This window comes from Poecilia latipinna, unplaced genomic scaffold (assembly GCF_001443285.1).
Source record: "Poecilia latipinna isolate Pla-1442-1.1 unplaced genomic scaffold, P_latipinna-1.0 Scaffold17, whole genome shotgun sequence".
Taxonomy (NCBI): domain Eukaryota; kingdom Metazoa; phylum Chordata; class Actinopteri; order Cyprinodontiformes; family Poeciliidae; genus Poecilia; species Poecilia latipinna.
The window spans coordinates 211,516-236,256 of NW_015112633.1; the positions used below are offsets into that span (position 1 = coordinate 211,516).

Below are 24,741 nucleotides of genomic sequence, written 5' to 3' on the forward strand. Positions count from 1 at the left end.
TATCCATAAATTAAGAAAATATGAACATTCACCAAAGTGGCTGGACTACAAGAAGTTATCCAAGAGTTCAACAACTTATCCACGAGATCATAAATAAACCCAGAATGTCTTAACCACTGGAGGTCACACTTTGTGCTGTTAAGGACAGAGTTCGTAATTCTCCAGTAAGAAAGAGACTTGGCAGAATTACAATTCCAAGGTCTGAACTTTTTGATCATAGAAAGTAGAAAGACCAAAAATAAAACAATCTTAATGATCCTAAAGGTTGGTGGTGTTCAGTTGGTTGGACAAGCAAATAAGCAACAGAAAACTCAGTCATGGCCATCGCCTTCCTAAGCAGCTGTGCTCAATTCTCATTTCCCCTCAGTGCTGTGTCTGGGATTTCTCCCATTGAGCTTGATTTCTCCAGTTGAATTTCAAACGCGTCAATCACTGAATAGAAAGAGAAGTTCTGAACAATTGACATTGAGTTTCTGCACTGTTTTGTCTATGGTTATAGTTTGGCAAAGGCAGCAGAAGAAGTAAATTGAACCATTCGATCTGTGTTGGCCACGATTCCAAATATTGATCAATTAAAGTTGGAACAAGAGGAATGTAGAAAACATTTTATTTTATGCAAAGATCTTGTAGCCCTTATCCACAAGGGCATGTTTTCAGTGCACACAGCTTCATCAAGCTGGCGCATTACATCCATCATGACCAACAACAGCATTTGGGTAAAATCAGACGCAAGCACTTAAAACTTCAATAGAATCTACGTCTCAAACAAGCAATCGTTCTCAATAGACAAGGTCCAGACTCTGTGAGGGAAAGCATTGAACACTTTGTGATGGTTTTTACCAGTGTACTCAGTCAAGATGAAACTTATAAAATCTTCTCTTTTTTACACCCAAAGACTGAAGGGTACCCAGAGGAGGGAGCCGTATCACTGATGTCAAAATGCACGACTGGCTACAGATAATCCTTCCACACAGAAGATCACACATCACACTACCCAGACAGCTAGTCAATAAGAGATCTTCATGTCTGCTGCAAATTGGCAGGTCACTCCCCTAATGTATGGGTTAATGGGTTGGATTAGAGAGTAAACATACCCCCAGGATATTTTTAAAATTAGATTTTATACTAATGGGTAATTCACAGTTTAAATTACAGGAGCAGATATTGGGGAAAAAACTATGTGAGGATAACATCATGAGAATAAACATGTATATACTTATTATCCTTTAGAGATGCTGGGTGGTGACTTGTAACAAGATGCGTTTGAAAAAACAAACAAAAAAAAACATCTCACACCTCTTAAAGTGAGGAGTGCAGAAAACTTTCCTTAGAAAAATGCCTGAAGCTTTTAGATGGCTAGAAGCATCTCAATTAGGTAATTTCAGCCAAAGTGGGTTACTTATTGCTTATTCTACATTTATGTTTGCATTAGATTAGCTAAAGAGTAAAACAAGGTTAGTAGTTAATTGGAATTAATCCATTTTTGATTGCAGAGATAAAAAAGTAGTTTAAAGATCAGTATCTGAACATGATTTAGTACTCTAAAATGCATAAGTGTCTCCACGAGGCTTATTATATACAAATGTGAAATGCAAAATAAAAGATGTTAAAATGCTATGAAAAACTGAATTTACTTATAATCGGCAGCAAATCACTCATTTAAAATGTATGTAGATATAAAACCTACAGTTTAGAAAGTTCTTTTAAAGTTGTCATATATTTGTCTTCCAACTCAAGATTTTGCCGATCTAAAGCAAACTAAAGCGTGGAGAAATTACATTTTAACATTGACAAGCTTTTTCACACATTACATTAAAAACAACATAAAAACATTTGTCACAGGGTTTAAACCTTCTAACTTAAGTAATTAATGTGCATTAACTGAAATCAGGAATTGCATTTACTTACAATTAAAGGCTAACATTTTTGAACAGGACAACAACAGATTACACATACCAATTGTGGCTACATGTTCTTGTAATCAAGGCCTTAAAAAATGTAGTTTTCAGTGCTGGCCAGACAGAAATTTGTCTCACTATGTTCTAAGAAAAAAGAAAACAAACAAAAAAAAAGAACAGAATGTCAAAAGCCTCTCTGGTTATTTGTGGAAATCAACATTTATTTATTTTGTAATACAGTTTGTTTTTAATAGTTTCCTAGCTTTGGAAAGCTCTTAAAGCAAATTGCATACATTTCCTGTATGTATCAAACTCTTGTTTCCATGAAATACAAAGATCCAACGCCAGTACTGTAAAAATAACATTTTATCAAGTAAAGCCCGCAGGACAACACTGGCCCTGTACAGAAGCAGCTACAACACAAAACTCAATTTCTGTCTCATTTTACAAGCAGTTTCGGTGACTTAATGTGTCGTAGTTCAAACACCCATCAAATCAGGTCGTAACTCATGGGCTGCCTAATTTTACATTATATTACGAGGAATGGATGGCAAACATTGGTCCTCAATGCAGCAATGAATCAGGTTCTGTTCACTTCGGCTCTTCAGTCAACAGCAATTCGATGTCGTAAAGCTGTTCTAAAACACTGTTAGACTGAAAATACAATTATTAAGTAGGCCTCACACTGTAAAAGTTGCTCACATTTTTAGGAGTGTTCTTAGAAATTTCTGATACTAACCATGAAAACAAAAGATTTTACGTTTTTGATCAAACACAAAGGTGGCCAAGTTCCAATTTCATCTAATACTTTATGAGTTTGAGTTAGAAAAAAATACTGCAGCAAAGATACTGTGTTTTAAAATGCCATGAAATCAAATCAACATATGTATAATCATAGTCACCAGTGATTATTTGTAGTAAATCAGGGTAAATCTTGTTGGAGCAACAGGAAATCATATCAAAGGACGGTGAGGGAAAAAGAGCTATTTTGATCAGCTGATCAAATACGAAAAAAGATAAAATCTAAAATTTTTCCTAGTGATTAAATGCATCAGAACTAAGAACTCCCACCAATTTCAGAAAATAAACACATCAACTGGCAGAATGCACAGCAATGCACTCTATTGAGGGATGTTTAGTTTGATGCATACAATAAACTGATTATTTATTAAATTTAGATGGATTCAAGATGACTACCTCTATCTCCCTCTGTAGAGGCTACAGCACATTAAAACTGAAAATCGATATTGGCCAGGAAAAGCCTGATCTGTGATCTCTACACTTTTGCATTCCTGCTTTAGCAACAAAGCCTTCAGGATCTTTCACAAAACTGAAAATTGAAGGGTGATACATATTTCATATCACTTATATGAAATCACTGATTAAAATAAAAACAAAAACAAACAAACAAACAAAAAAAAAAACTTTCTTTAGATAGGTACCATGTGTTACCAATACGTGTTGGTTGAAATGTCCCCTGAATGTTTGCTGCCCACCTATACAGACAGTTAGTTGTAGTTCAGCGTAATGATGAAACTCCTGAGATCTTACTGGTCGCTCTGACCCGATCTCCTCTTGTAGGCATCCCAGCCCGACTTTCTATACGACTCGGCAGCTTCGAGCCTATCAGACGCTTCCAAAATGCCTCGTCCCACAATGATGACATCTGAGCCTTTGTTGTAGATTACGTCCTCTGGGGTTGTGTACTGTTGGCCCATCAAATCCCCTGGGTGACAAAAAAAAACACACACAAAAAAAACAAAAAACAAAAAAAAACAAAAACAGGGGGATCAGGAAAGTTGTGAATAAGAAAGAGAGATGAATGAGAGGTTCAACAAATAATTTCTAAAGCAACAGCACCACCTTGTGTTGGAAAAGTGTCATTAAATCTTTGAAATAATAATAAAAAAGACTAAAAAGACATTTTAAATTACCAGCAATTATGGTTTTATGATGATATAATTGTATAAACTATTAACCAAAAGAAGTGTGAAAACAATGCTATCCGTCATACATCTCTACACACCAGAACACCTAAATCATGGCACCTGTTGAACAAAGAAATTCAGATCCTGGCAGTTTCCCACAACAAAGAAATGACAAACTGACATGAAGTGAAGTTTACCTCCAGCCTTTATCTGCACACCTGGAGTCATGTGGAGAAATTCTGGTTTTTCAGTCATCTTAGAGGCACAGATGAATCCAATAACAAAGTCTGAGTTTTCCTCTGCCATCTTCACCTGGAGAGAGAAGAAACAAAGCTGCAGTAAACCCTGAAGCACCATGTATTGTGAAAAGAAGACCTCAGCAGAAAGGTGCTTACCACAGCTTGTGTGTATTCACCAGTAGCCAGAGAGCCTTGGGAGCTCATCTGTGCAATGAGCAAACAGCCTCGGCCCAGAGGCTTCCCCACAGCGCTCAAGCCCTTCACGACCCCGGGCCCCGGCACAGCGTGGGCGTTGACGATGTGGGACCAAGACGAGATCCGGAACACACCTCCTGGAGAGAACAAACACCAATTCAGCTCAACTGTGAAGATATTTTATACATCTGGTTGCTCTTTCGAAGAAAGGAAGAACTGTCTAACATGAGCTCACCCTCATACTGATGCTTGACTGTATTTCCAATGTCAGCAAACTTGCGGTCTTCAAAGATGAGAAAGTTGTGTTCTTCAGCCACAGCTTGGAGTTTCTGGCTGAACTCTTCTGTGAAATCCTGATGGTTCACAAAAAACATGAGTTTAAGTGATTCAACAAAGTTCTTTAAGCAAAAAAGTGCTTCTCTTCTACCTTCAGGATGTCACAGTGAGTCTTCAACATGCAGATCTTTGGACCGAGAGACTCGGCCAGCTGGAGCAGCTCCTTGCTGCTCGTCACGTCAGCGGAGACGCAAAGGTTGGACTCCTTCTCCTCCATGATCTTGAGAAGTGTAGATGCCAGGGGGTGAATTTCTGCAAACCAACTGATGTTAGCATACCAAATGAGCAAGCCATTTGATTTAAAAGAAAGATATTACGTACTTGGCAGCTCTGCTCTGTCTGCATAGCTCAAAATTCGGTTTGGTTCCACACATGGTCTCTTGGGAGCTGGAGCATCACTGCCGTTTGTCTTCTTAGGCCTGAAAGATGCACAATAAACATGAAGCTAACTCAGTGCGACTTACAGAAGTATTTCGATTTTTGTATCTTGCAACAAGGCAACCACTAGCTTCATTGTATTTTGGGGGGATTTTATGTGATAGACCAACGCAAAATAGAGCGTACATGGGAAGTGGAAGAAAAAAAATTACAGTATTTTCAAAGGTTTTGCAAAAGAAATATATTAACAAACCCAAAATAGAGAACAACAAATCACAGAAGAGACTTAATGTTGCCAGCACGTATCTCAAAAAGAAAAAGGATTAATAATTATTAATAATAATTAAATTATTAATTAAATAAATAATTGATCAATTATTAATTAAGTTAATTAAGCATAAATTGAGAACCAGAAAACTAGGTATATTTATGATTTTTTAAGGCCCAAAAGGCTTTATCAGTGCTGACAGCCACCCAGCAGAAACACAAAAAAACACTTTCAGCACCTGAAAGTGTTGTTGTCCAGGATGAACTTGCGGACACTCTGGGCTGTCGGGGCATCGATGCGTTCAGCTGCAAGCAGCACATCCAGCAGCTTAAACATGGAGATGATGGGCAGGAGCCGAATTCCCCGAGATGCTAACATGTCCACCCCACCTTGCTCCCTGTCCATCAACACAATGGCATCTGTCACCTTGAACATGTAGAACAGAGACATCCCATGAACATCACGCCGTTTAGAAGAATTTATTTGAAAAAGCTTCGTGCCGCAGTGTCTAAACGTCAGTGAGTGTTCACCTTCAGCCCCTCTTTATGGAGAACCTCTGCCGTCTCCAGGATGCTGCCGCCGCTGGTCACTGTGTCCTCAATGATTAAACACGTATCTCCCTCACAAAATGACCCCTCCACCATCTTCTTAGTTCCTACAGGAAGGTTAGATAAGAAAGATGTAGGGGACAAAGTGACCGCTAGCTGGGCCTTGCTATGCAAGAAAACTCACCAAGAATAGTGTATTTCTGATTAGAAACTAGCCTGACTCTGTGTTTTGAGAGCTTGATAAATTGAGATAGGCTCACCATAGTCCTTGGCCTCTTTCCGCCTGATGAGCATGGGCAGTTCGTGTCTTGAGCAGATAATTGTGGCCAGAGGCAGGGCCGTGTACGGAACCCCACACACCGAGTTAAACTGAAGGTTCTCTTCCTGCGCTCGCTGGTAGATGACGCTCGAAACCTGCGAAGAAAAGCAAAACGTGTTGGTGTTTGGTGGCCTTCACTAAAGCTGCTTCCTCAGTTCTCCGATCCGCATAGAAAGGTCCCGCATCGTTTTAACAATTGCTGAAATGTAGATATAAGTTTCCTTCCTCCACAAACACAAGACAAGCCATGTGGAAAAGGTGCAGTCATAGGTGTAAGATCGATCCCCTCTCATGCCTTCAAGTCATTTACACCAGTCCTTGCAAAAACCAGGGAAACTGGGACGTTTTAATTGCAGATATAAATGTTTAGAGTCTGTTTTTCTTCTAATTATAACCTTGTCCCCTCTTTGATCTGCACTTTGTTTACCAGGGATAGCGAGTTTACAATCTTTTTCGAGACTAAACGGTAGTGGTCATGGCCTTTGAGCCTTGGTACTGTGGGTCACCTGGGTATTTAGTTAACTGCACTTCTTTCCATCTTTCCACCTATAAATTATTGCAGCTTTTTCTTTATTTATATACTTTCTTTCAAACAAACACCACGACATAGAGGATCTTTAATACAGTTACTGCAGCTTCTTCTGTAATTCAACATTTCATTCATGCAGTTCAAATGCATCTCTAATTCAAAAATGTATATTTTAAGCAATAGTTCCACCTACACTTTAACATTTCTCCATGTTTACTACCCTTACAGAGAAGATGTATCATGTTGAGCCTATCAGATCGATGAAAAAGTTGCTGCAATGTAGTTTACAAAGAACAGCTTTCAAAAATTATTGCAGAACCGCAGATTATTTCATGCATTTGCAAAGGTAACATTGCTCTCTGCTTCTGAACCAGATCAATCCAAACGGGGTCAAGTCACCACTGATAAGCAGTTTCACAAATCCTTAAAGTCTAGAAAATTTCGATAAAGCCAGTGATTTGCTGAAAATCAATCCATTAAGAGGACTTTGTCGCAGTCGTGTAAATAAACCAATACCAACAAAGATTAACTTAGATTATTTTGTAGGTTTTTACCCTGGAAACAAAAGCCAGGCGAAGTTTTCTGGAGTTTATGCCATATTTTGATAGTTTTAACTTAAGCGTGCGCTGTTTAACGGGAAGGGAACCACGTGCTCACCTGGTTCATCAGAGCAGGGTGGGAAACCAGAACCCTCAGGTCGATATAAATCGGTGTCAGCAAGCCGCTCTTTAGCTTGTACTCTCCGAACTTTACTGCGTTCACATCGTGCAGCTTCAGGATTAAACTGTCAATAGAAACATCCGCCATTGTTGCGTGTTCAGAAGCTACTTTTCTCAAAACTTAAGCTGAAACACGGTTCCTCCCCTAGGAAACGGCTAAAAAACAACTTCCGTGTCATCCTTTCAGAATAAGTGACAAGAATCTTTGACACAGTGGGCAGTAAGTGGATAAACAACTACAAAATAAATTATGTTGCGTGACTAATGTAAATTTTCCGAAAGTATTTTACGTCCTTTATTTACAAAACCTACGGTTGTGTCGTCTTATATGATAAATACTAACAATGGAATAGATGTTTGTGTTAACATTCAGGATTATGACACTATAAAAATCAAAAATGGGAGAAAGAAACATCTTTCTCAAGTCCGAAATAATCTTTTTTTGTTTTTAAAACATATTTCAAGGTGCTTGTTTTATTCTGAAAACCTGTCTGCTAAAATATGACGCCATCTTGCTCAGGGCAAGAATGGCGAGAAAGATATTAGAACTCTAAATTAGGTATTAATTTGGTTGAAAAATTAATCTTAACTTTAATATATATACAAAAGCTCCTTGCTTCTTTATATGTAATAAACTTTAATACTATAAGGATGTAAAGAATACATCCTTCAGATAATGAATTGGTAAAAAATGCGATAGTTTAAACAAACTGATTAAGACTACATTAATGTAGCATAATCACACCACATACACTGTATCTATCTGTATTCTGCAGCATGTAAATTGTAATGCTATTCTAAAGAGAAAATGACAACCACATTATTTTCTTTTGGATTTATTAAAAAGGTTCGGTCCACAGTAGTTCAGAGTCTGGCAACAATATTATTAACAAAACAAAAGAAAAACCAAAAACAGTAAATAAAAATAAAGTTTACACCCCAAAAATAGCACTGAGCAAAATGCCTAAGTAGAAAGGGATAAATAGAAGTAAAGACTTTAAAAATACAAACATGTAATTTAAACAGATTTTGTTTGCAAATTTATCAACAGTTTTGGTCAGTGAGCTTTGAGTTTTAATTTTTTTTAAAAAAGGTTATCCATTTCCTTATTTTAAGAAAATACTTATTGTCGGCTACAGATGATATCCACATCTGACGAATTAAAAAAAAAAATGTACACAGTAAAAACGGCTGGTAAATATAATACCACACCAAAAGTAACAGTGCTTATTTTTTAAAAGGAAGGTTTGTTTAGTTCATTTTTCTTTTCATTTAAAAAGCAGAGTTGGCAAATGAATTCCTAAACTGCCCAACAGAAAGCAGCACACTGACCACAGAAAGACAGAACACCTGAAAGTAGATTTAAGAAACAATAAAATACTGTATGGCTTTGCAATTTCTTTTCATAAAAAAATATTTCTGATTTGGAAATATTTCGACATTTGAAAAATGCAAGTTTTTGTAAAATATTTTTTGAACATTGAATTAATTTGTTTCAGTGGCACAAAAATAGGCAAGATGTAAATTGTTAAAACAATTTTAAAACAATTTTTGTATATTTTTAGAATTACTCCAAAACCCCTTGTTTCTGTGTGCAGCACAGTATGTTTTGTGAATGCGAGTTTAAGGTGACGTTGCAGGAGTATTTGTGCTGTGAGAGATTTGTGTAAAAAAAAAAAAAAAAAAGTGTTAAAAATTCTCCACTTTTTGCTGGAAATTATAGAGAATCAAATCACTCCAGATCTTTAATAAGGCACAGAGTTCTTTAAGGCACAAAATGTAGGTGCGGTGAAAATCCTTAAGGCACAAATGTGATGGAAATGTTGTTTCTTGATGCAGCAGGAGAAAGCTTCCTTCTTGAAGTGATGACATTTTAAAGGGTTTCACTTCACGATTCCTCCTTTCTTCCCACTCCTCTTCTACTCTAAGGGGCTTTGAGCATCTGCTAGCAGCTCTGGATTTAAACATTCAATCGGACACTGGATGTTCTGAAAGAAAACAACAAGAAAATGGGTTTTATTGCTATCTGGGATTAATAGAATCACAAACACATTTTTAAAAGGTACAGAATGCCAACCTTTTCCAGCTGGCATTTTTTTTTTTTTTTTTTTTTGCACTAACCATCTACAAAATGCTCAAACCATCCATAACAAAAAAGTTCATCAATCATCACAAAATGAGTTCCTGATGCTCAGTTCAGTACAACAAAACAGAGTTTCATAGATAAACTCAATAACCTTTCTAAGAGCAAAAACATCCACTGACCAGTTTACGTAGAGCATTTTCCCGGTAGCGCTGGAAGGCATCTAAGCCACCAGGCTGCAAGACCTCAGCCTCCACATTGGTTTGTCCTCCAGGCCTTCTGCAGTTCTCACATCGCCAGCCCTTTACGAGGAGTTAAATAACACAGTCAACACAAAAATAAAAGCTTTCTGACCATTAAATATATAAATGTTATGACCAGCTGGTGCCTTTATGTGCACCCAGACCAAACAAAGTCCAGCAGACACAAACAATCAAACAAAAGTTCATACAGTTTCTTTTAAGAGTTTTTTTAGACAATGCTAAATTATGCACATACAAAGGCAAGATTAAAGAGTGCTATGAAAAATTTGAAAATTCAATTTTCCAATCAAAATGTACACTGTAATTGCTAAGAGGTTGCTAAGAACAATACTCTTGTGTGTTGTGGACACTGTTCTGCTACAGAGGGAAGAACACTACTGGTTAGGGATTTCAAGCATCAGTAAGGCTTTTAAAAAACAATGTTTGAGGAAGCACAAATGCATTAAGAATTTGGTTGAAAATGTGTACTTTTTGAAGCATATCAACTCTATATGTATTCTGCCATATGACCCTTCAGCAGATAACAGAAAACCAAGCTTCTCCATTCTTTTGAACATTTGACATTTTTGAACGTTTTTGAAAAACTATGTGCCAAGTAACTTCAACTCTCCTCCTTCCAGAAATAAGGACTGATCAAATCTTTCTAAAAATGTAATTTTCTAAACTTTTTCATAGCATCTCTATTTTATTTTTTGCGAACTTTAGACAGACATTACACTGTTATTAAAATAACATGGAAGGAGGGGTGTCTAAAAAGCAAAAAATGCAAAAAATGGAAGACGCAGACACTTTAAAAATGCTGAGTCACTGGTTGCTTTAATGATTCCCCCCTTTTCTGGATCACAGATCTTTGACCCAAATCGTTTATCACACAAAAAAATAAACAATATTTCAATAAGCACCTGATTGAAAAATTTTTTTTCTTTTTTTTGTAAAACTCTAAAAAGCCATTCATTACTTACATGTTTTTATCAAACTGACTGGGGAATATGAATATTGAGCGGGGATAAATCTGTTGCATAATAACAAGGCTCAAAAGTTTTGTATTACCACCAGGATTAAGGCATTGCAGCCTCATCTCACCTGTTGTCCTCCATAGCAGGTACAAGTACAGATGGCACCCATGTATTCCTTCTGCCACTGGTTCCCAACTTGGTACATTTTTCCATCATCATAGCAAGTGGACTCATCTGGAAAATAAAGCAGAGTAATAAAGATCAACGAAAAACAATTTACACGATAATAAAGCGGGAGTATATAATAATTTGAGATTTACAGAATTAAAATTCTGAGTACGTACGTGGCTCGCATTTGAACTCTCCTTTGCCGTTGCCCAGACAGGTGCAGCTCATCATATGACCGTTCTCAGCACGACGATCCCACTTTTCTCCAATGCGGTAATTATTGCCGTTGTCATGGCACCACTCTGTGAAAGGGAGCGGGGGCAAACAAAGGCAGAGAGATTTAGAAAAGAAAGAAGGAGAGGATAGAGTTGGAGTGAAGAGGTAGATAAAGTTGTCATGAAAAAAAAAAAAGTTCAATACACGTGAGAAGACTCTCTTTAAAGAGTGAATTTATTCATATTAAACAAACATGAAACTCTCAGTGAAGTTGTCTAATTATGTTTAGAATAAACATTTTTGTTATTCCCAGAGTGAAGTACCAAATCCAGTGATTCTGACCCCTAAATCGGCAGACGATCCCAGCTCCTGGTATTGTCATGTTAGATGTTAACTGTTATGGACAATACAAGTAACTGAGTTCTGATGCTTAGACAGAGCAGAGGGTTTGGCATGGGCAGCCTTCGGGTGCACTCAAACCTCTAAAATCTGTTCAAAACACAAACCAAGGTGCCCACGCATGAATATCTGCAGCACATAGAGCATTCCTCTGTCACCTTCTATGGCATTTAATTCACAGCTAAGGAATTTATACTGAGGATAGTATTTCATGTTTATTGCCAGCATTTAATCTCAGTTCGCTGAGCAATACTACTTTAATAAATTCCTTTTGTGTAAAAATGCCACAGTGAGTTAAGTGTTTGCAAAGCACTGCAGAGAGGGGTTAGTAAGCCACTCACTGGATGAATCACACCTAAAGTGACCGCTGCCGAGCCCCAGGCACCGGCACCACAGCTTGAAGCCCGTCTCGGACATGCGCTCCCACTCAGAGCCCACCTGGTGGTACGTGTGTGTGAACGTGTCGTAGCACACGTCTCCATTGGAGGTAACAGGAATGTCATCTGGAACTTCAAGAGGAATTTAAAAAAAAAAAAAGTGAATTCATGCAGTCTTGTTAAAAATTTAGATGGAATGTTAACATAGAATTTAGAAAAAAATTCTCTACCTGCATTGCCAACAGTGACAACTTCCTCCAGAACTGTCTGTCTGTCTCCATCCTTCACAGCCTCTACGAGAACATTATAGGATGCTCCAGACGTCAGTCCAATCAGGGTGGCGCTGTTGGAGGTGCCTGGCAGGCGCATCTGAGTATCAAACAAGAAGGAGGCTTAGCTGTGATCACTACTTTAGATTTCATGTATATTAATATTTAAAAAAATGTCCATGAATACCTGAATGCCTCCTTCCTCCAGGTCTGTAATTGGGCTGCAGGACACCTCGTACTCTGTGGTTTCAGGGACAGGTTGCCAAGAAATGGTTGTGATTGTCTTTGCTTCTTGGGGCAGCTCTGTTTCGTTGTCAGGGAAGCCGAAAGCGAGACCCGGCAGTGGGGTGTCGCTCACCTACAGGTTCCAAAATAGGGCATGAAGGCAAAGTTAACTCATTAATGATCAGAAGACAAACAGTTCTGGTCACAATCCATTTCTAAATATTAGAAGAAAATACACATGATTGCACATGACAATAATAGTCATTACCATGAGCAAATCTTATATTTTGCATATTAGAAGTGAAGTGCAGGGAGTTCAGATTAGATAACCAATTGCTCTTAGAAAATGCTAAAGGCTATTAAAATGTAAACTTATGTAAACTTGGTAATTTAAAATAGTAAAACAACATTAGAATTTTCTAAAACAAAAGGTCAAAGTGTTTTGAAAATCCAAACTTGTAAAGAGGACACTATAATCTGATCAGTGAATCTCTATAGCTATGAAGGGGCCCAAACCTCAGTGCATTAAAGGTTGCCCAGCACCGTAAGCTTTGTTAAAAGAAACTGTGCCTGAAGAATGCAACAATGAATGTATGCACCTGAAAATAAGTAAAAAATTTTAAAGAAAAATTATAAATTCTTAGTCTTGGTTGACTAAATGTATCTTATGCAATCAGATTAGGAACATAATACAAATTTTACACACCTTGACCAGGGGTACTCTGTTTCCATCAGGACCAGCTACAGGAATATAAATCAGGGGCTCTCTGAGTGTGGGTCTCTGGCCTTCCTTGGGTCCACCGTAGGGACTAGGAAGTCCAACATTTGGGCCCAAGTTCTGATACTCTGTATAAATGTGCTGCCCCTGCTGGCCCGGTTGGTTCTGACCACTTGTGCCAGCCAGATGGACATAGTTAGAGTCAAAACTGAAAAAAAGGGAAATACATGCAAATGAGAACAAAAAGTGTGCTAAATGTGTTTTAAAACAATCCCAGATATATGATCAAATCATTTTCATAAAGTTTTTTTTTATGCCTCACATCTTTTCGTTCAAGGTCTCTGGAACATCCAGGATGTCGGTGCTGGGCCGATGGGGAAGTTGAGGCAGCTCAGGTACCAACATCTGATGAACAGTGGAATAGTCTGCAGCTGGCTCTGATTTTACAAAGAGACACATAAATGTAAGAAGGAAATACTTTAAACCAGCACTTACCGGTTTAACACCAGTAAGTGCTTTTATTTTCATAGACTTTAGGTCAAAAAATAATTCTGGCCTAAACTGCGCCAGTTAAAATAGAGCAACTAAGCTTTTAAAAAATACAAACATGTAAGATATAATCTGTCTTTTTCATAAAAAAAAGGAATCCACATTATTCTAGTGCAGTTTTCCTTTCTTTTTTTTTTCTTGCTAAAGTCACCAGTTTATCGCATTGCCATTTTAGTTGTGACAATCTGGAATTTCACTGCCTTTTGAAAATACAATTTAAAACCGACTAGTTGCTTAAATACATTTTGAATAGTTTACAAAATGTTAGCTGGAAAAAATATTCCATTTTATTTGTTTAAACACCACTTGTTTGTGTGATTACAGGGCAGAAATCACCAAAAAGATTAACATAAGTTATTCTGAACCACTAGAGGGCAACACCGACTCGATAAAAAACACACTAGGTCAGTGGTTTCCAAACATTTTCTTCTCGCGCCCCCCCAATGGATTACAAATAGCTGTCTGGGACGTGTGTCAGGGGGGAGGGGAGGTCCGACTTTTTGAGGGACAAAATAAATGTACGGAGCTGGATGACAACATCGGTAGCCTACAGGCTACTTGTTAAGCTTAAGGTTCTGTATTGATATTAGCTGGTCATCTTTTAGCTAACATTACCTGCATCCAGCAGCTTTACTCAACTCAGTCGGTTAGTTTGGAGGGAAAAACTGTGAAAAGTTCTTTGCGTTTTGCTGGTTTGCTGCCATGATCATAACACACCTGCGTAAAGCTGCACAGCAGCAGCAGGTCTCCTTCCCTGCCTCACAGGTGTAAAACCAATGGAGCGTTGTGGTGCTCGTGTTGCGTTTAAAGGCGGTTCGGAAAAACAGGTTACAACATGTTAACAACGGATTAAACAGTTTTAACTGCTGATAAAAGTGACAGAGGACACAGATATGGGAAGTGCGGAAGCCCCTACTGTATCAAATTGACATAGGAGTAACAGGGAGTTGGCCATTCTAAGGTAAAAACCGAGCGCATACAGTGTTCATGGTTTGTTTTTGTTTTTCATCCAGACGGCTTCTCGCGCCCCCCCTGCAATGGCACCCCCCCGCCCCCAGGGGGCGCGACCCACAGTTTGGGAACCTCTGCACTAGGTTAAACTATAAATATAAGTCAAGAAACCATTAAGTTATGTTTATTATAATGTTTTATTTATGATTTTCAATCTATATTTACTAACATTTATATTACATGCAGAACAGAAAAGCTACCATCTTGCAAAATCTACAAAAGCTGTAAAAAAAAATATAAATATTGAGCTATGTTGCACTTACGGGTTCTGGCCTTGCCCACAAGCGGTGTGCTTCTCAAAGAGTTCTGCAGTGCCACAATCTTAATGACATACTCCGTTCCTGGTTTAAGACCTAAGAACAAATCAAAGCACATAATTAAAAGTTTTATTTCAACATTTGCCAAATTTAGTGAAATATTTACAGAATTTGTATTTAGCCTTTTTCATTAGCCCACTCACCGTCGATGGTGGCGAAGCGCCTGTCTGCGTGAGGTCTAGGAGTCAGCTCGCTAGGCAAACCCCCAGCCTCCTCGTAAGTGACATAATAGCCGGTGATCCTCGGACTGGGTGACGGCTCCCACATGAAGGAGATGCTGGTAGGATTCAGTGTGGTAAAGCGAATGTTGGTGGGAGGAATGACTGTTGGTTGAGCTATGAATCAAACAAACAAAATATTACTCAGAAAAACTTCTCTCATCAATTTGAACAGCATTTCTAGGTAAACAGCTGACAGTTAATCACTTATCAATATCATGTTCCTGCTACTGCAACAACATAAACTACACCTAAGATTTCTACACTCTCTATGCTATAAAACTGCGATCTTTTAAGGTCACAAACAAAATAATTTCCATTTTGTTGAAAAGTCAGGATTAGTAGAAAGTAAAAAAAATAAAAAATAGCTAACTGAAGATGTAATAAAATAGCTGATGTTTTATTTTTACAAAGTTTCACAAATACAGAATTCACACACTAAGAATCAGAATCCAAAATAGACAGCAGACAGATCAGTAAGACTGAAGATGAAAGGACTGAAATGCTGGTTAGTTCAGTCCTGGAAATGTTGCGGAGGACAAACTGTTTGCATTGCAGACATCCTCAACTGCGTAATTCAAACTTCAACCCCTATCTTAGCTTTGCTTTCATGGTACACTGTTGAAAAGAGACTGCTGACAAAGTGGTAAGAATAAAAGTAGAATAATTGAAAGGGCTTTGGCGTAATCCTAAATGTTCCTGTAAACAATGATCTGTAAACCACCATTTTCAAACTTTAAGCTGCATGTTTTTGTCTTTATTTACCAGGTAAAGTCATGTGGAGTTATTTTTAAAGCTGTACATAAATAAATAATGTTTTCCAGGCAGCCAACGCTAGACAACAAACCTGACAGCCTCTTATGTAAGCATAGAAGCAAACTGGAGATTTCTACCATGCTTCCGTCTCTGCATTCAAATTTCCAAGTTTCTCAACAACTCTACCAAAACAAATGAACAAAACTGATAGTTGGAGAGAGGTATTTCCTCTTTAATTTAATTAATAATGACTGACTTTTTACAGCAACAATAAAATTTGACTGTGGAGTCATAATAATAATAATAATAAAAAATCAACTTCTGAATATTTCCTTAGTGTAATACATCTGTTTCTGAAAACAGGCGATTTGTTACCTGTGGTGGCAGTAAGTGTAAAAGGTATGCTTCGTCCATTGCCCTTCAGTGTATAGAGATTGACCTTGTAGGTGGTGCCAGGCTCCAGTCCTACAAGTGGACATAAACAAGTTAGTGTATCTATGCAAGTCTAAAACCAAAACTAGAAGCTTTTTCAATTCTTGTGATTTGAGAAACTTGTTTACCTGTGAGCACGTATGTGCGTGAGTCAGGCCCGATTGTCATCTGAATGGGAACGTTGCTTGGAGAAGCGGTGGTGGGCGTGGCTTCGATCAAGAACCCAGAGATGGTGTCGACCTTTGTCCTCCAAGTGAGGGTGATGGAGGAATCTTTAACTTCGGATATACGCACACGTCGAGGCGGGCTGATATCTTCACGAGAGCGAGTAAAAGAATAAAGCGTTACTTTGTATAATATTACACCAAAAACTGTCAGTCTTTCAAAATGTCAAAACTAGAGACTAACTTTCCAGAGTGGTGACCTCTCCTTGAACTGGTCTGCTGGTGAGAGAGTTCTTCAAGGCATAGACATAGACTTCATAGGTTGTTGCAATCTAATAAGAGATAAATGAACAAAATAAATTGCAGTAGAGACTGAGACAGTTTTGCTTATGAATATGTTTTGTCACAATAACAACTAAATGTGCAGATCTCCATTTCGTTAGTTATTGTGCATGCAAGTTGAAAAAGATGAAACACTTCACATTAGAAACATTTATTTTGTAAAGTACCTTGAAATGATATTTGTTGTGCATTGGTGCCATACAAACAAAGCGATTGAACATTTTTATCAGCTAGCTCAGTATAGTTAAGCATTGTATCCATGGCAGATCCTACATACATTTCAAGTGACTTCCAGTGGATTTCAGTCACACTCACCATGAGTCCAGGGATGTGGGCCTGCGTGGTATCTGGGGCCAGGTTGATCTCTTTGGTGGGTCCACTCTTCTTCTTCGGGTTTACTACAACACGATATCCAGTGAGGCCCGGAATACCGGTAATCAGATTTCCCTGACCGGGCGCAGTCCAGCGCATGGTAAAAGACGTTGGGCCAACATCAGAGAACTGGAGGTCGGTGGGAGGAGAGATGGCTAGAAGGAATTATAAAGAAAAAGAGTCAGAAAGAAATAATGATATCTGTTTCATGAGCCACAAGCTTTAAAAGAAAAAGGTAAACCAAGAACTGCAATGCCGAATAAAGTATTTGTAAAAATTCCCTACCTGTAGCTTGTGTACCGATCAGAGGAGTACTGGTTGTACCATCATGCATGGCAATGACCTTCACTGTATATTCGGTTCCCGGCTGCAGTCCACTGATAATGGCCGACTCAGCATCTCCTCTTGGAGATGGATACAACTCTCTCTCTCCTTCCTCCGAACTTGAGTACAAGACACGGTAAGATGTGACAAATCCCTCTGGACTATCCCAGGTGATCCGCAAGGAAGTGGAGTCAACGTCTGAGAAGGTAAGGTCCTTGGGACGGTCCACATCTAAAAAGGTCAGATTTGGGGTTTTATTCTTCCCTGTTTGTGCAGGGTAAGTAACGGTTCTCACTTCTCTCTGGAGCAACAGACTTACTTGTCACAGCATTCACCACCAAAGGAGAGCTCTCGCCATTTTGACCGAGGGCATTCACGCTAAAAATGTATTCTGCAGTCGGCATCAGGCCTGAGAAAGTGAACTCGGTTTGATCTGAAGAAGAAAGTCAAAATGTACCAATTAAATCTCAACTCATGCTGAAATAGCACATGCCATACAATGGTATTTCTGGACGTTTTCCATATTTTGTCAGGTTTGTGTATTTTGTTATGATTTTAAGCAATAGGCGAACACAGAATATTGTTGTAAATACATTTGGTAGGCAGTGAAAAAGTGAGTTGAAACACTATACCTGGAGCCACCACTTCAGTGAATGACACCCCTTGTCCATTTCTAGGGGCCCCAGTCACCCTGTAACCCTTGATCGGACCCTGAGCCGGACTCCATCTCACTGTGATGCTGTTGTCATTCACATTTGTCACCTCCATTTCAGAGGGAGAGTCCACGCCTAATAAAGGAAAAGAAAGAGTTGAAGAAAGAAAGGCAGGGCCTCGACCACAAAAGGCTTAATTGCCACTCATGTCAGTGTGTCTGGTGTGTGGGCGTACCAGTCCTGTGTGTAACGTAGATGGGAATGCTGGAAGCGGGACTGTCTCCTCTGCCTGTCACAGCATAGACTGTGATAGTGTAATCAGTACCAGGCCTTAAATTGCTGATTGTAGCAGTTGACTTGGTGCCAGGCACAGTAAACTCCTTAGTGTGACCACCTGAGGAAAGCAGCGGAAGTGTTAAGACAATTTTTTTTTTAAATATGCAATTTTATCTTCAGACCTTTTTGTCAAGCATATAAAAAAGGAAAGACTAATCAGAGGTGTTCACTTTTCCTGATTAAATCACTTTTTAGGTCTGTTCTCTCATTTGTTTAAAACATTTTGAACTGCTGTGAATTATAATGAAAACTGACAGGGTTACATTAAAAAAAGTAGAAATGTTTAACACCAGTAAGTGCTTTTATTTTTATAGACTTCTCTCACTAAGAAATCTAACTAAATTTTTACAGCAAAATAAGTAGGTTACATATTTGCTGCCTAAATACTGGCCTGCTTCCATCAGTTCATGAGAAAAGATAACTCTTTAGAGCCCTATTCAAAGTTAGGTCTGAACTCTTAGTTTTTGTAACTTTATTCCAAGTGTGAGACCCCAATCAGCATTTCTGCTACAAAATTAGTTAAAATATGCATTTTTTTTATTTTTTTTTATCAATTAATGGTCACCTGACTCTCCGTGAGTAATCCTGTAGTAGCGCACTGTGACTGGTGGTGCAGCCCAACGAACGGTGATACTTGTCGGGGTGGAGTCAAGCACTTCCAGGTCAGTTGGAGCATCAGAAACTGGACAAACAGTAACATACCACTATTAACATCTTTGTGGCAATGTGACCACTTAAAATATAATAAAATACATCCTGGATCCATACTTGTTTTCTGTGTCCCACTGAGCGGGAGGCTCTCTTGTAGTCCGCTCACAGCATAGATGCTGACCAAGTAGTCAGTGTCTGGAGTGAGACCAGTCATCGTAAAGTGGTTTCTTGAAGGTGGCAACCTCTCATCCTTGGCTCTTCCACCAGTAACCATCTGATAGCGAACTCGGTATCCAGTGATTCTGCTTTGGGGAGGTTGCCAGTGGATGGTGAAGGAGTTTGTCATGATTTCAGAGAAACGCAGGCCAACTGGAGAATCCAGAGCTGAATACAACAAAGGACGAATAGAGATAATAAGAGAAAACATGTCCATTATGCTTATGCATAAAACAGGATACAAAAAACACAGAGTTTATTTTTTAGAATCTCAAGTCACCTGTTTTCTTGATACCGACAGCAGGTGAGCTCTCTCTCTGCTCGTAAACACACACCACTCTCACCAGATACTCTGTGTTTGGCAGCAAATCTAAGAATAGCAAAAAGATCAAAATTAGAAAATGCGTCCACTTCTGGATTTGCATGTTCTTGCATGTTCTTGCATCATCTGCGCTCAAAGCAACTTACTTCTTAGCACCACTCTATTTGTATCGCCTCCAACACTGGTTTCTGTAATTTCATCTTCATTATCAATGGGGTGGTATCTAAATAAAGAACAGTACAGTGTTGAGGGTACAAAAACAAATGAACAGGCCTGAGATATGGTAAAATACTGTTCAAAAATGCTCAACGTTTTATTTATCCTCATACCTAATGATGAAACTGTTAATGTCGGAGGTGTTTGGAACTTGAGGAGAAGCCCATGTGACCTCAAGACTGTCGGATCCGACTTCACCAAAGTTCAAATTAGTGGGGGCAGGTACAGCTATTAGAGAGAAAGGTCAGCTTAATTCAGAGTAGAGCAAAAAAATAAATAAACTAAGTGAACACAGAATCTGTTGTTACCACTGGTCAGAAAGTAAAGTGACAACAAAACAAGACAATAACAAAAAGAAAATGCAAGAGCAAGAGTGAAACTATGACATTGTCATTATTTAAATGTACAACGGGGTTTATGTGTGAGTCTGACATTTAACAGCCTGTTTAAATTTAAAGACCAAGAGGTAATAAAAAACATTTTAATTGAAGCCAGATGGTCCACACGTACACAGAGACACAAAAGTTTATTAGACTGACAACACAGCATGTAAAGCAATTCCGTCAGCAACTGAAAAGGTTTTTCGTTTGAAGTTCCAGAAAATTAAAGCTGCCTAGAAAACAATATTTCAATCTGAACATCTATTACTTTTTTAAAAATATTGTCCGTGTTTAAATACAGTGCAGTCCATTATTTTCTGAACATAGTGATTATATGTTCTCTAAGCTTCTGAATATTGCAAAACGGGTCTTGCATAATTTAGACTAAAGTTGGTAAAGAGGATAGTTAATGGAACAAACACTGGATTTAGAGAGAAAATCTGTCAAATAGGCAGAGAAATCAATACATAAGTAGGAAATCTTACAGGTTTGTTGAGTGAACGTGGTGGGCTCACTCTCGCCGTGCTCCGTTACTGTGGTAACGCTAATGTCGTAGTCGATCCCAGGTTCCAGTCCATACACCGTGTACTGGCCAGTGGTCGGCGTGACCATGTCTTCAAAAATGGGAATGCTCTCACCAGCTGCAACGACCGTGATCTTGTACCCCGTAACGACAGTGGTGTCGAGCGGCGACCAACGGAGACTGATGGTTGTGTCAGTTACTCCTTCGTAGGTGAGGTCGGTCAGTTTTGGGACTTCTGGATGGGTGGGAAGAGGATTTTGGAGAGGGAAAAGAGAGAGCCACAAACAACAGGAGAGTACAAAGAGACAAAGCGGGAGAGGTTTGAGAAAAGGGAAAGAAGAGAGCGCAAGAAGCGGCGGTTAATGTGAGTATCAGATATTCTCTGCTTCCAGCATTTTGATCCAGCAAACAAATCAAATGGATGGAAGAGCTAATGCAAGTCAGCTTCTCCTCATATGTACTAATGATGCAATGCAATTGCCTCGGAAGTCGGAATTCAATTCCTCTCAATCAAAATATATTTCAGATATTCGTCGAAAGCCAGCAGAAGTTGTCATTTATTTTGTTCGTAACTAAACTCCAGTTAGAAAGGCAAGGCATTAGCAATACAATTTTCAGAGTTCTGTGCGTTTTAAATGCATGGCAGCCATGTTGGATCTTGACTCTGGATTAACCTCAAAGTCTCCAAGCCGAATTTTTAACTTTGTAGACATTTCACTTCCTAGAAATTCCAAATTCAGAGGATACGTGGAATACATCATTTACCTTAAGGTTACTCAATGAAACAACTTCATTGAACATGCAGTAAGCAGCTTTTATTGTGCGTTAAATGTTAGAATGTAAAGGAAGTAGTATTTCAATAAATCTTGCAAATGCAAAGAAAAATAGAACTTAAAAGAAAAGGTACTAAATTCTCAGAAACCTTTTTAGGACATGAGGAATTTTTAGAAACCGACCTGGGGTAATGACAGTTGAGACAGGAGTGCTTTCCATGTCATCCTTCACTGTGACAACACTGACATTATACTCCACCCCAGGACTCAGGTTTTCCAGTGTGCAGGAATTCTGCCCAGCCTCCACAAATTCCTCCAGGCTGTTTCCTTGTTGACCGCTGGTTGGAGCGCATTTCACTCTGAAGCCTGTGATGTCTAAACGGCAAGAAAGTTAAGTTCATATTTGGAAACAGATCTTAAAGTATGTTTCTCATCTGACCAGTTGTTGGTTTAATTTCTTGCAGCGTGTACCTGGTGTGTTTGGTCCATTCCACTGGACGGTAATGTCACTGTTGACTGGGTTGGACTCCAAGTTCAGATTAGTAGGAGGAGACAGAGCTAGATTTAAAGGGGAAAATATGTTTAAGTAAAATAAAATATGATACAGGAGAAACACAAAAAAAAAATCGGAAGAGTAAAAGTTTACGGATACGTACGCGTGACAACATGTCGAGTGATTGGGGTGCCTTGCTCTTGACCATCAAAAACTGGCTGGACACTGTAGGTGTATTCCACTCCAGGAGTCAGACCAGAAATATAAATACTTCCAGATTCAGAGATGACGTCTCTGGGAGCTTCCCCCCCCAGACTTGGTCGGACTGACATCTGAAAGAAAAAATGCAACAGGATTCAGGAACACAGAGGTTAAAGAACCAAAGGCTGCGGATGCGAGAGGTAAAGGTCAGAGATCAGCGTTTTCCCAAGCAAGCTGAAGCCAAATAAACATTCTCATTTCTGTCGCAACACGTTCTGACCAATCAGATACATTTCTGAGCTCCAGTAATCCTAAGTGTTGTGATGTAAAGATGCTTGCAGTCTAGTGATAACTGGACTGCACTTTCCAAATGTAATCTAAAGTCTTTGGATATAAGGTTAACTCCAAAACCTGTGGTTGTTTCTAAATAAATGGACTTCTAAAACTTTTAATTAAACATGAAGTGCTGTCCATCAAGTATTAGTAGGATGTGTCCAAAAATAGATAATCGGGACGCCCTAATATATTTTTAATTAAGACAGGGTGGACACATTTCAGCTAAAAGTTGAAAAATAACATACTGCTGCTTTTCTATTTCCAGTCATTCCGCTAAATTTTGCACCCATTTAGTTGATTTTACTAAAAAGTAAACTGAGGGTTTTCTGTTAACATGGGAAATACCTTGTATCCGATGCGGGGAACTGGAGACCAGGAGATTACTATGGAGGTATCTGTGACATCTGTATTAAACTGAGGGGCATTACCCATTGCTGAGTCTAGAAACAATCAGAAGGGAAGTTTGTTAAACCTTTATTCAGACATTATGAAACAACAATAGTTTACATGTCTAGAATCCTATCATCAATGAAACAAATACAAAATTCCCAGTACTTACTAGTAGTGAAAACAGCAGACTCTCCTACACTCAGGGTATTGTCTTGCTCTGAATGCAGCGTGACTTTGTACTCTGTGTCCGGTCGCAGGTTACGGAGGGTGTACTGTGTCAGGTGGTCAGGCAGGCGGAGCGGTATGGGATTTGAACCCTCGACGGTCAAGAAGAGACGATATCCACTAATTTTGGCGCGCGGTGCGTACCACAGCACTACTGCACTATCATGTGTAATGTCGTTGAAGTGAATGTCTGTGGGCGCATCGGGATCTTAAAAGAGAAAAATAGGAGACGTCTGTAAACATTATTGGAGGTAGAATGGCTTTAAAAGCACTGATTTAGATGTTTTTCAAAAGCTTTTCTGAGAATGATTCATCAAACTCACTGGTGGCATGTTCCCCAATTAGTGGCACGCTCTCCTTTCCGTTGTAAATGGTGTAGACACTGAAGCGGTAAAGCGTGCCTGGATTTAGGTGTGTCACTTCAACGTAGGTGTTCTGGTGCACAGGCAAAGTCATCTCGCTCTGTGGAGAGCCTGAATCATCAACAGGCAACACAGTAACCCGGTAACCCGACACGCTTCCGGTTGCTGGGCTCGACCAGGTCAGAGTGATCTTCTTGTCAGACACTTCAAAGAACTGCAAGTCAGATGGGGAATCCACTGCAACTGTGGGTTAGAAAAACAACAACAATTTTTTTTTTTTGCATTTCCCAATCACATAAAACCCTGCTGGTCTATTTCTTTAAACAAACCCTTTGCAGGTTTCCAACCAACTAACACTTGTGCAGTGACACAGTGAGTCTCTAAACCCTTAGCTTTAGATGGACTATTTGTCGTAGATGGACAGAACATTTCACCAATGGTTTCACTAAACACTGGTGAATTTGCACAAGCTAAATGGTTTAATTTCTCGTTCCAGACATGATATCACACTCTCTCAACTAGGTCAAGGATTCTCAGTGCATCACACATACAAGCGTTCTCAAACTTCTTCAACATCTGGTCCAAATGCATGTTCAACTTGGCAGACTGGAAAGTTTTACACAAATCCATTGAAGCTGAACAACCGTGGAGCAGCTGTGAACTCAGTGCCTTCTCTTTGCATTTTAAAACTCTTCCCAAGTCATGTCCTGACCTGGATACGTTGCAAAATAAATAAATTAAAAAAAAAACACTAACCAGACCACAGACTGGACTGCAGATTGATCCAAGAGCAATAAATCACATTTACAGTTTTTTAGAGTCCCCTCTGTGTATACACAGGAAAGACAACATTCCTTCACACTTAAGCATTTTTGGAACCTTCACACTAACTTATTGTGTTGAAAGAGAAAAATTAACAATTTCTACCATAGTAAATTCATTTAAACTACTGAATGTTGTGGTTCTTATTATTAATTTTGGCCAAAATCTTCATAATGGTGGATCCTTAACACCATCTGAAATGAAATTTAATTGATTGATGCATATTTGGAGGGGTTTTGACCCATTTCATTCACAACAACACAACAATCTCATTTTTCACATATAGAGTGATTTCCAGCTGTCTTTTAAAGAATAATTTTAATACA

The 24,741-nt window shown here is 38.9% G+C and overlaps 2 protein-coding genes across 2 annotated transcripts in view; both read right to left on the reverse strand.

The window, feature by feature from the left end:
* Window positions 1-2,098: 2,098 nt before the first annotated feature.
* umps (uridine monophosphate synthetase) lies at window positions 2,099-7,534 on the reverse strand. The gene is made up of 10 exons (XM_015034215.1): window positions 7,296-7,534; window positions 6,051-6,204; window positions 5,773-5,897; window positions 5,481-5,668; window positions 4,918-5,015; window positions 4,688-4,848; window positions 4,496-4,613; window positions 4,222-4,397; window positions 4,024-4,138; window positions 2,099-3,624 (listed from the first exon to the last, which is right to left on the reverse strand). The coding sequence occupies exons 1-10, from the start codon at window positions 7,443-7,445 to the stop codon at window positions 3,446-3,448; spliced, it is 1,464 nt and encodes a 487-aa protein (XP_014889701.1). The 5' UTR covers window positions 7,446-7,534; the 3' UTR covers window positions 2,099-3,445.
* Window positions 7,535-8,177: 643 nt separating this feature from the next.
* The window catches only part of fn1a (fibronectin 1a), a 36,456-nt gene continuing 19,892 nt past the window's right edge, over window positions 8,178-24,741 (reverse strand). Inside the window, exons 19-49 of the mRNA XM_015034228.1 lie at window positions 23,555-23,836; window positions 23,176-23,439; window positions 22,962-23,056; window positions 22,243-22,411; window positions 22,058-22,144; window positions 21,770-21,961; window positions 20,776-21,048; window positions 20,024-20,138; window positions 19,841-19,917; window positions 19,653-19,742; window positions 19,274-19,540; window positions 19,071-19,187; window positions 18,405-18,563; window positions 18,149-18,304; window positions 17,836-17,949; window positions 17,478-17,747; window positions 17,136-17,347; window positions 16,723-16,810; window positions 16,443-16,628; window positions 16,258-16,347; window positions 15,052-15,243; window positions 14,855-14,944; window positions 13,354-13,468; window positions 13,020-13,239; window positions 12,276-12,446; window positions 12,050-12,188; window positions 11,784-11,951; window positions 11,004-11,129; window positions 10,787-10,893; window positions 9,623-9,742; window positions 8,178-9,345 (exon numbers count right to left, since the gene is read on the reverse strand). Coding sequence (XP_014889714.1) covers window positions 9,277-9,345; window positions 9,623-9,742; window positions 10,787-10,893; window positions 11,004-11,129; window positions 11,784-11,951; window positions 12,050-12,188; window positions 12,276-12,446; window positions 13,020-13,239; window positions 13,354-13,468; window positions 14,855-14,944; window positions 15,052-15,243; window positions 16,258-16,347; window positions 16,443-16,628; window positions 16,723-16,810; window positions 17,136-17,347; window positions 17,478-17,747; window positions 17,836-17,949; window positions 18,149-18,304; window positions 18,405-18,563; window positions 19,071-19,187; window positions 19,274-19,540; window positions 19,653-19,742; window positions 19,841-19,917; window positions 20,024-20,138; window positions 20,776-21,048; window positions 21,770-21,961; window positions 22,058-22,144; window positions 22,243-22,411; window positions 22,962-23,056; window positions 23,176-23,439; window positions 23,555-23,836 — 4,820 coding nt within the window. The 3' untranslated portion in view covers window positions 8,178-9,276. The remainder of the gene's footprint in view (window positions 9,346-9,622; window positions 9,743-10,786; window positions 10,894-11,003; window positions 11,130-11,783; window positions 11,952-12,049; window positions 12,189-12,275; window positions 12,447-13,019; window positions 13,240-13,353; window positions 13,469-14,854; window positions 14,945-15,051; window positions 15,244-16,257; window positions 16,348-16,442; window positions 16,629-16,722; window positions 16,811-17,135; window positions 17,348-17,477; window positions 17,748-17,835; window positions 17,950-18,148; window positions 18,305-18,404; window positions 18,564-19,070; window positions 19,188-19,273; window positions 19,541-19,652; window positions 19,743-19,840; window positions 19,918-20,023; window positions 20,139-20,775; window positions 21,049-21,769; window positions 21,962-22,057; window positions 22,145-22,242; window positions 22,412-22,961; window positions 23,057-23,175; window positions 23,440-23,554; window positions 23,837-24,741) is intronic.